The sequence below is a fragment of the Nesoenas mayeri genome, assembly GCF_963082525.1.
Source record: "Nesoenas mayeri genome assembly, chromosome: 20".
In the NCBI taxonomy this organism is placed as follows: Eukaryota; Metazoa; Chordata; class Aves; order Columbiformes; family Columbidae; genus Nesoenas; species Nesoenas mayeri.
This window is the reverse complement of record NC_137569.1, coordinates 6,214,655-6,225,123: the sequence shown is the minus strand read 5'-3', so window position 1 is coordinate 6,225,123 and position 10,469 is coordinate 6,214,655. Positions and strand designations below refer to the sequence as shown.

General features: G+C 58.9%; 1 protein-coding gene across 1 annotated transcript; it reads left to right on the top strand.

Moving 5' to 3' along the window:
- Positions 1-325: 325 nt before the first annotated feature.
- On the top strand, positions 326-6,683 carry SSC4D (scavenger receptor cysteine rich family member with 4 domains; the record flags this gene model as incomplete). Its single annotated transcript, XM_080356854.1, has 9 exons — positions 326-383; positions 681-986; positions 2,039-2,110; positions 2,481-2,795; positions 3,943-4,023; positions 4,289-4,363; positions 4,878-5,189; positions 5,716-5,793; positions 6,367-6,683. The coding sequence occupies 9 exons, from the start codon at positions 326-328 to the stop codon at positions 6,681-6,683; spliced, it is 1,614 nt and encodes a 537-aa protein (XP_080212980.1).
- Between the last annotated feature and the right edge of the window lie 3,786 nt (positions 6,684-10,469).

Below are 10,469 nucleotides of genomic sequence, written 5' to 3'. Positions count from 1 at the left end.
CAAAAGCAGCAACAAAAAGCTAAACTTCTTTTACAGAAAGGAAATAGAGATTCTTTATTATCCCTATTTTGCTTATTATCCTGGGAGGGGAATTTTGCCACCTACTGCTGAGTCCCTGTCCCTGTGCCACTTGTCACACCCGAGCGAGTAATTCCCTTGACGTGACAGGCCAGGGGCTCTTACATGCCCGTCCCCATCACCAGCAGCTTGAGATCATCTCTCCATCCCACCAGCTCCCACGTGGGACCAGTTCCGGACACGTTCATTGAGACTAATAAGAATTTGCTAATTGCATCTTGTCACTTGTCACCCATCATATGTCGACATGCGATGCCACGTGTCCACTTTCCTCTTCTCGCATTGCGTTCTTGCCCAGGCCGTCAGTAGGCAAGATGATGGGGTGATTGTCCACCTTAGTTATGTACTGAGATGTGTTGAGTCTTCATGTCCACTGCTTCCAGCAGATGAAGAGAAGCCCATGTCCCACCATGAGGTGGGCAGCAGCAAGCCAACAGCTGCCTTGTCCCACAGCAAAGGGTGGGCTTTTCTTTAAAGAGCAGAGATTTGATGCAGAGAGGGTTCCCACCCTCTCTGTGACACCCACCAAGTGTTTGTCACCTCCTTGGCCCTGGACTGGGCTCATTGCCTGCTGAGGGACTTATCTGTGTCCATCCTTCCAGAGATTCGACTTGCCAATGGGCCCAGCCGGTGCCAGGGGCGTGTGGAGATCCTCTACAATGGCTCCTGGGGGACAGTCTGTGACGACGACTGGGACATCGTGGATGCCAACGTGGTGTGTCGCCAGCTGGGCTGCGGCCACGCCATCACCCTCCCCGCCGCCATGACCTTCGGCCAAGGGAGCGGACCCATCTTCTTGGACAATGTGGACTGCAAGGGCTGGGAGGCGGCCTTGAGCGAGTGCTGGAGCCATGGCTGGGGCATCCACAACTGCTATCACTATGAGGACGTGGCTGTTGTGTGCAATGGTAATAAGGCTGGGTTCCTCGGGGACAAGGGGAGCAGGGAGGTTACTGAAGAGCTGGAAGCCCTGGTGTCTGCAGACACCCTGGTGGAGCCCAAGAGTCGTATACCAGAGCCTATTCCTCTGAGCCTGGCTCAACCAAACCTCCTCTGCCTCCTTCCTCCACCCTTTTCCTCTATCCAGGTCACCTCCCAGCTCAGTGTGCTGGTGCTCCATAGGGTGACCAGCCTGGTTTGTGTTCCCCATCACTCCCAACTAAGGGACTTCGCAACCTCTCCAGTTTGCTCCCTGGGGAAAGAGCACGATCCCACCCACACTCCCACCTCTGAGTCAGCTGCTGCCCAACTGTTCTTTCACCTTTTGACTTGCCTTTCTTTAAACCGCTGAGCTTTTCAGCAGTCAATGTTCCTAAGGGCAAGAAAAGCAGCGGAAAGCGTTTGAACTTGGCATGTCAAAGTGGAGCAGCTCCATGCTTACCCCTGTGTACCCTACACGTTCCTCCTGCATCACGACATAGGGTTTGCTCACCAGCTGTGCGTTGACAACCAGTAAATGTGAGGCTGTGCCAACCCAGAGCTTGGACACAGTGAATCCCTGTGTCCTGCAGAAGTGGGGCTTGGAAAGGGCAGGATGCTGGGCTGGCTGGTGGGTTGGACCAGAAGCAACCAGAGGAAGGAGGTCCTGGATTGAGCAGGAACCCCAATTCAAGGAGCTGCTGGAGAGGAGATGGGGAAGGACTAAAGAAGGAGAAAATTTCTTTCCAAGAAGGGTTGTTGGGCATTGGAACAGGTTGCTGAGGGCAGTGACGGAGTCACCATCCTTGGAGGGTTTTAAAAGATGTATAGATGAGGCTCTTAGGGACATGGGTTAGTGCCAGAGTTAGGTTATGGTTGGACTCAATGATCTTGAAGGTCTCTTCCAACCAAAATAATTCTATGATTCTATGATTTAGAGCAGGGATATCACTCACAGCCGGCTGCTGGACAGCTTGCTGGGGGTGTCACCCCTCTCTTGCTGTGGGCAGCATGGGTGCCACATCTCTGCTTCCCTTTGCAGAGCTCTCGCCCACGCAAGCCAGTGAAGGACTGACCAGCAGGACCCTCACAGCCTCGGTACAGGATGGGGAAAGTAAGGTGCTCGGCTGTCACTTGCAGGGGGCCTGTCCTGGCCGGGGGCTGGTAGAGACCAGCGTCCCCTACTCTCCCAGCTGCCCCGCCATCACCCACTCCCCCTTTACGAATCACCCCAACTCTCCAGTTCCAAGGGGCAGAGCCCCAGGAACCCTGTTGTTGTCCTGGCCATGGCCAAACCCCATCCCAGAGGTTCACTAGAGCTCCCATCAGCTGTGCTGCCCTACAGCATCGCCCCTTCCCCGCAGTTCCTTTGTCATCATGGGCACTGCTGTATCCAGTCTCCATGGCATCGCTGAGCCATGGTGCACGTGTTGACGTCCTGGAGGGAAGCAACATCCTTCTCACCATGTGTTGTCACCCGCCAGGTGACGGCAGCATCCGTCTTGTGAGCGGGAGCGACACCTGCCAAGGCCGTGTGGAGATCTTCTACCGCGGGAGCTGGGGCACCGTCTGTGACGATGACTGGGGGCTGAGTGACGCCAGTGTGGTCTGCAAGCAGGTGGGCTGCGGCCAAGCCCTGGATTACAAGAGCAATGCCTATTTCGGCTACGGCACGGGTCGCATCCTCCTGGATAACGTCAACTGCGAGGGCAGCGAGCCCTTCCTCGCTGCCTGCTACAGTCTCGGCTGGGGTATCCACAACTGCGGCCACCACGAGGACGCTGGGGTCATCTGCACAGGTACCAGGGGAGAGCATCACCTGCGGGGCTGTCCCCTGGGGGACAAAAACTGTATCTTGTGCTGTGTCAAAAGGAACGTGGGCAGCAGGTGGAGGGAGGGGATTCCACTCTGGCGAGCCTCCCCTGCAGTGCTGGTCCAGCTCTGGGGTTCTCAGCACAGGATACACATGGACCTGCTGGAGAGAGGGCAGAGGAGCCACAGAAATGATGCAAAGCTGGAACAGCTCTGCTGGGAGGGCAGGCTGAGAGAGTTGGGGTGTTCAGCTGGAGAAGAGAAGCTCCAGGGAGACCTTATTGTGGCCTTTCTGTACTTAAAAGGGGCACCTCAGAGAGATGCTGATGTGCCCAGTGTCAGGCGGAGATCCGGGCAATGCGCTGCAGGAACAGTATTTCTCCTCATCCACTCTGATCCTGGTGCTCCAGAGCAGGGACACAGCCAGAGCAGCAATTGGCAAGGGAAATGCAGCTGCTGCTCGGCCATGTCCCTGCTCTGCTGGCTGGAAATCGAGCTGCCCGTGTCCCAGAGGAGCAAGTGGCTGCCAGCGGCTGGGCAGGATGCCAGGTCCATCCTGCCTCTCCTTCGGCTCCCTAAATGATGGATTTCTGCCGTTCTCCACTGATTACCATTTATAATGTTAATAATCCCCCTGAATTCCCTCGTTATCATGGCTAATGATGGGAGCACTAAGTGCCGACGCTTTCCCTTTCCCACTATGAATGAACTAAGAAGTTGATGTAGGAGAAAAGGGACAGTTTTCTCAGGCTGGTCCTTTCCTCCCTAAATGTCCCTGTCCCCTCTGGCACCTTGGCCAGTCTCTGAGCTGATGGCACTGCTACACACAGCCCTTGCTTGGTGGGACAGGGGTAAAAATGAAGCTTAAGAGCTAATGTACCCTGCCTGATAAACCTCCCAGGTACACACAAAAGCCAGGGACCCCTCAACACTGCAGGTGGGACCTTGGTGCTTGGGTTGGGGTGGAGCAGCACCATCTCCAGCACGTGGGCAGCAGGGATGTGCAGGTGGACATGGACCTCCATCCTCATCACGCTAGAATACCCAGATAATCACAGGCTGCTGCCCAGTGTTAGTAAATTCATGGCTTTGCGGCTTCTTCCTACATGTCACCTCTGTCACATCATCTCGCAGGGCTGGACACATCCACCATCACATCTTTCACCACCTCAGTGGCCCTGGACTATGAAGAGACACTCACTGCCACGGCCACAGGTAGGAGGGCTCATCTTGTGCCATAGCCAGGGCTGGGGGTTCAATGGGGGAGACCATGTCCTTTGTGTCCTCCTGTGACCCCAGCATGGTCACCCTGGGGTCCTACCACATGTAGATGAGGCTTGGGGGGGACATGGCCCATGGCAAAATCTTGCCATGGGGCCACCGTGGTGCTAGAGGCCCCTGACATAGACTGGATCAGGGGCAGTGGGTGGTGGAGCTGGACCCCCCCAATGCCCACGTGTCCCCATGCTTGTCCCAGCAGTGACAGACATCAGGGACCAGCCCTCCCAGGCCACCGAGGTGGTCACCACTGCTCTCCCTACTGTCGAGCAGGAAAGTAAGTGTACGGCTGCTGCTTGTCCCACACGGGGTCCGGCACAGTGCCACCTGGGCTCCACATCCCTGGGGGTCACCCTCTATCCCCTGGGGTCACCTCGTATCCCCAGGACTCACCCCATGCCCCAAGGGCTCATTTCATATCCCCACAGGTTACCCCATGTTCCCAGTGCTCACCTCATACTCACGGAGTTACCCCCCGTCCCCAAGGTTCACCTATGTCCCCAAGAGTTACCCTGTGTCCCGAGATCTCACCCCATGTCTCAAGGTGTCACCCCACAACCCCAGGGGCTCAGCCCATGTCCCCAGGATTCACCCCATGTCCCCCGGGGCTCATCCCACGTCCCCAGGGTCTCACCTCACATCCCCAGGAGCTCACTGCATGTCCCCAGGGCTCACCCTATGCTCCCTGGGGACTCACCCCCTGCCCCAAGATGGTCAGCAGGGGACGTCAGACCCCTGCAGAGCCCCAGTATCCCCAGCATCGTGCCTGTGCTGGGGTCCTCCCCACGCAGGTGGCGACGTGAGGCTGGCGAACGGGAACGGGAGCTGCCGCGGGCGGGTGGAGGTGCAGCACCGCGGCACCTGGGGCACCGTCTGCGACGACGACTGGGACTTCCCCGACGCCCAGGTGGTGTGTCGGCAGCTGGGCTGCGGTGCCGCCCTCGCCGCCACCATCCTGGGCTCCTTCGGCTACGGCCGCGGGCCAGTCCTGCTGGATAACGTGGGCTGTGGCGGTGGCGAGGCTCGCCTGGCCGACTGCTTCCACCTGGGCTGGGGACAGCACAACTGCGGCCACCACGAGGACGCCGGGGTCATTTGTCGAGGTGAGAGCAGGAGCGAGCCCAGTGGCCACTGGGTCCCACCTGAGGGTCTGCTGTCACTGGCTGGGCAGGATTGGGAGGATGGGTGCCTGGAGAAGGCTGAGAGGGATCTTATTTATGCTGATAAATATCTCAAGGGTGGGTGTCAAGAGGATGGACCAGACTCTTTTCAGTGGTACCCAGATCCCTGCTGAAGCCTGGCTCAGGGGCGTGGGGATCCCACCACATAACAGGCATAGAGACCACATGCAGGCTGACTGTAGAAAAGAGGGTCCTTGAAATGGGAGGTGGTGAATGTGAGCCCCCAAACCCTGGGCTTCCTCTGCCTACAGGGGGACAGCAGCGATAGTCGGGTGCCATGGTGTCTGGTGATGACCAGAGCTTGGGTACCACCTCTGGTCTTCACTTGTGTATGTGGCTGCACATCCCAGCCCACACATCCCTGTATCTACCCCCATGCCACTGCTTGGGGGCTCTGCAATGGCCATGGCGGGCAGAGGTGTCCCCTGAGAATCGCTTGTCCCACCAGGTGCTGATGACTCAGGAGATCATTTCCAGGAAGCCACCGCTACAACCACCACGTTAACCCTGACCCGTCCCAAGGACGGTAGGTACTGAGGAGTCATCGGGGATGTGGTGCCAGCCCTGGGGACACTCTGCACCGGCACAGGGTGGAAACAGGGAGCCACAGAAATGCTCAGGGGCTGGAACAGCTCTGCTGGGCGGACAGGCTGAGAGTTGAGGTTGTTCACCCTGGAGAAGCAAAGGCTCTGGGGAGACCTTATTGCAGCCTCTCTGTACTGAAAAGGAGCCGATAAGAAAGATGGGGACAGACTTTTGAGCAGGGACAAGGGGTAATGGTTTTAAACTGGAAGAGGGGAGATTCAGGCCAGACATGAGGAAGAAATTGTTATACTGAGGGTGGTGAGAGCCTGGCCCAGGCTGGCCAGAGAGGTTGTGGATGAACCATCCCTGGAGACATCCCAGGCCAGGCTGGATGGGGCTCTGAGCAACCTGAGCTGGTGAAGATGTCCCTGCTCATGGCAGGGGTGGCACTGGGTGAGCTTTGAAGGTCCCTTTAACCCAAACCATCCTGTGATTTGATGATGCAGGTAGGGAGGGAGGATGCAACACTGGGGTGGACACAAGCAGGTTCTGCCTCACCCCATCCCCTCCGCAGGGTCCCTGCGCCTGGTGAACGGCAGCCACCGCTGCGAGGGGCGCGTGGAGATGTTCTACCTGTCGCAGTGGGGGACCGTGTGTGACGACGCCTGGGACCTGCGGGACGCCAAGGTGGTGTGCAGGCAGCTGGGCTGCGGGCACGCCATGGCGGCCTGGGGGGAGGCACGGTACGGCCGGGGCACCGGCTACATCTTCCTCGACAACCTCAAGTGCAAGGGCAACGAGCCCTCGCTGCTGCGCTGCTCCCACATCCGCTGGGATGTCCACAACTGTGACCATTCCGAGGATGCTGGTGCTGCCTGTGGCATCCTATGACCGCCCGCCCACCGGGACCCTCACGCAGGTACAGGGGGACAGCTGGTGACAGTGCCCCTGGAGAGATGCAGAGCAGGTCCCGGCTGCTCCCTCCACCGCACTCACTCCTCTATTTGTGCAATTCTTTTGTTAATAATAGATTGTGCACATTCCTGGGTGTTTTTTTTTCTTCCCCTCATTTTTTCTTATATGTGTTTGGGGTTGTTTTGTGAATAAAGAAAAGCCTTTGAAAGTGTGTTGAGACCTGACTTGCTTCCCTGCCACCCCCTCGAAGCCCAGGCAGGAGCTGGGGAACAGGCGATGCAACAAGCTCAGGGGTGAGAGCTCAGCTCTTGATGCCAAAATTAGCAGCAAATCCCTCAGTGGCCACTGAGCAACCCTTGGTTTGTGTCCTGCTAGGAGCCTGGACCCCTCCCCAGCCCAGCCCTGGGGGTACAGCCCTGACCCCCACCTGGCTCGGGGGGTGAGGTTGTCTCCAGTTCTGGGTTCGTTCCCGGTGGGATTTGGCAGCCCCAGGTGCTGCTGGAGCGGGTGCGATGCCACTGTGTGGCTGCACGGGCTCTGCAGTGCTGACAGCAGTGAATTTGGTGCTGCTGGCTAATGATGGATGAAGCAGATGGGAAGAGAGACCACCCTGGGAGCTGCAGCCCCTGCTGCTGCCTGCAGGCAGGGGCTGTCACCATGGGGACCTCAAGAGGGGGCTCCCTGACATGATGAGGCTTTTCCATTCCCCATCGCCAGTGGCCTGGGCAGTGATCTGCTATCAGATGATATGTCCCAGCTGCTGGACCTCTGTGGACATCAGGGACATGTCCCCAAGCAGGTCCCAGGTTGCTGCGGGTCCCCTGGGGTGGTCTTGACCTCATGCTTTGGCAGCCAGCACCAGGTTGCCATTGGCCACTTGTCACCCCTTCCCACGGGCAGGGCTTTGCTAGCACTTTGCTGCAGTTCAGCTTCCACCAGTGGGGAAACTGAGGCACAGAAGCATCTTCCAGACAGGCTGTGAGCTTGCTGGGACCCTGGGAGAGGGCAGGGAGGTGGGGTGTGGATAAAACCTCTCCTTCTCCTGAATTCCCAGGTCCTGCACACTCAGCTTTTCCCCCCACTGCCCGCCTTGTTCCCCTGCTGCCACCACCACCTCCCACCTTGCCACTGTGACAGCTGGGTGATGCCTGTGTCCTGCTGGGAGTGGGAGGGGGACAGGGCTGTCCCCAGCAGCCCCATGGCTCCCCCACAGCCCACACCAGCTGGGGATGGGTCAGAAGGTGCTGTGGGCTCCCCCAGCTTTGTCCCCCACGCTGTCCCCATGGCTACAGAAGGTGGGGAGGGGGCTGGTGACCAGGTGTTGCTCTGGAGGCTGCTGCCTCTTGGGGTGTCTCGGTGGGGGTGATGAGAAAAGCTCGCTGGGTTTTCCCTATTTTCCTTGGGGACTGTGCCTCAAGATGGCAAAGCCAGGCTAGTTTTCAGTGCTACCCCCCACCCTGCTCCTCTCCTGCTCCCCCTGGGCTTCTCCCTTCCACAACCTGCAATCCAGCAAGCAAAGGGTTTCCAACCAGGAAAGCCAGCAGCCTCCTCCCCTGGCTTCCAGCCTTTTCTTCCTCAGCCACCTTGGGATGCTCTGGGATCCACAGGGATCCTCCCAGAAACCCCATGCCCAAGCTGGGAATCATCTCCATGGGAGAAGAAGGTGACAGGGTGGGAGCAGGGTACCAGCACGGGGGATGCTCTGGAGCAGGGTACCAGCACAGGGGATGCTGGTGACATAACAGCATCCCACTGTGGGACAATAGCCAGGCTGTGGCAGCTGTGTGGGAGCCAGGAGAAGCCACGATGCCCACTCGGCTCTTCTCTTGCCGACGTCAGCTGTTTCCCTGCATCCGGAGCAGCTGCAGCTCCTCACCAGTCGATGCCATCGATTAGTTCCTCTCCTCATCCCTAGAGAGGGGATGGCGTGGTGGGCAGCAGGGGGAGAGGATAAATATTTCAGCAGGTCCAGGCAAAAGCTGGGGTTATTTTGGGGCTGGGATTTATGGGCTATTAGGAATAAGGAATGAGTCTGTGCTGGGAAGAGGAGACCCATTAATCCAGACTGAAGGAGCACAAATGAGCAAGGGGAAATGGAGGAGGCTTTAATTATTTCGCTGTGTTCCAGAATAATAAGCCAGCCCTCTGGCCTAGCGCCGGTGTGGGGCTGGGAAGCTTTGATCCCCGGGAACTGAGGCATGCGAGGGGCCACTTGCAGTTAAATATCCCCCCAGCTGTGCTGGGAGGGATGGGGGTCCCATTCTGGAACCAGTATGAGACCAGTGCAAGCAGCATTGCTGGCTGGGACGTGGTATAGAGGATGCACAGCTTGTGGGTGCAGGCTGCAGAGCGCTGGAGGGGTGCATGGGTCAGTCCCTGGTCCCAGGGGTCCCCTTCCTGGGCTGGCCATCCCTGTTGTGCTCCGCTAAGGCGATCTCATCCCTGCTGTAACTGGAGGAGCTGGGCATGGGCACAGGGTGAGTCACTACCGGAGGCAGCCCTGGCCTGGAGAGCATCCCTGGTGCTGCTGTGCCCAGCACCACCTGGGTGACCTTGGGCTGTGTTCCACTCCCCGCGCTGCCGCTGCATCCCCCCTGCGTGCCTCAGTTTCCCCGGGGGTACCCAGGATAGTGGCCCTGACTCACCCTTTGGCACTCTCAGGAGGCTGCAGGGACCCAGCTGGGAGCAGGGGGCATGACTTTCCCTGTGGGAGACACTGAGTGGCAGATTCACCCCTACCAGGGCAGCCGGTGGTGGGGGGTCCTGCAGATACAGGACACAGACAGCCTTGGACCAGCTCCTCCTCCCATGGGCTGGATGAGGACGAGGTCTCCCTGCAGCTTCCACAGCAGCTCTTGCTCCCTTGGGAGTGTGGCCCAGCGTGCCAAGGTCACCCATGGTGGGGTGCAGGAGCTGTTCGTCGCACCCCACCCCAGGCAGCATCGTCCTTCCCGGCTCCTGCCACCGCGGCTGCGGCTGACGTCACCCCGCCGGAGCCAGCAGCTATTTTGGGAACTGCAAAGTCACTGGCGCAATTAGTCTGCTGGCAACAGGAGCGGGGCGGCAAGGGGGGCTGTGGGGACGCCGCTCTCCCCGCCGTGACCCCACCGTGCTGGGGGCTGGTGGCCATGGCCCACAGGCATGGGCAGGTCTGCGCCTCCGCTCGCGCCCGCAGGTCAGAGGCTCCCTGAGCCTGGGTAAACGGCCACGGTTGCAAATCCTCCCATCCATCATCTTCTCCTCTCTGGCTTCTTTTTCTTTTTTTAATTTTATTTCACTCCCCCGGCAGGCACCGCCCCACGTGGGCTGCCGAGCGCTGGCAAAAGCCGCCTCGCTGCCTGCGCCTGCATTTCCAGAGAGGTAGGAAAGCAATTAGCTGGCAGCAAAACCAGCAACGTCCTCCCCATGGCAATGCCACCGATAGCCCTACGGGTGATGGGGTGCCTGGGGGGGCACTTGGGATCCGGCCATTTCCATGCGTTCTGCCTCTGGCTCTGCCTTTGGTTTAACCCAGTTCATATCTTTTCAGATGCAGCCATCAGGGTGCAGGATGGGTGCTCCCAGCTCCATGTCCCCGACTGCCCTGTTGTCACCCGTCCTGGGGATGGGGACGTGTCACATGCTGCTGTCACGGTGGAGGGATGACTGTCCCCCATGGGGCACAGCACAAGCAGACAGCGGGGTCCTGCCCTGCAAGTGGCTTCATGGCTGGGGATAAGAGGCCAGTTTGAAGGGACAGTTGGGGTGCTCAGCTCTAGTCCC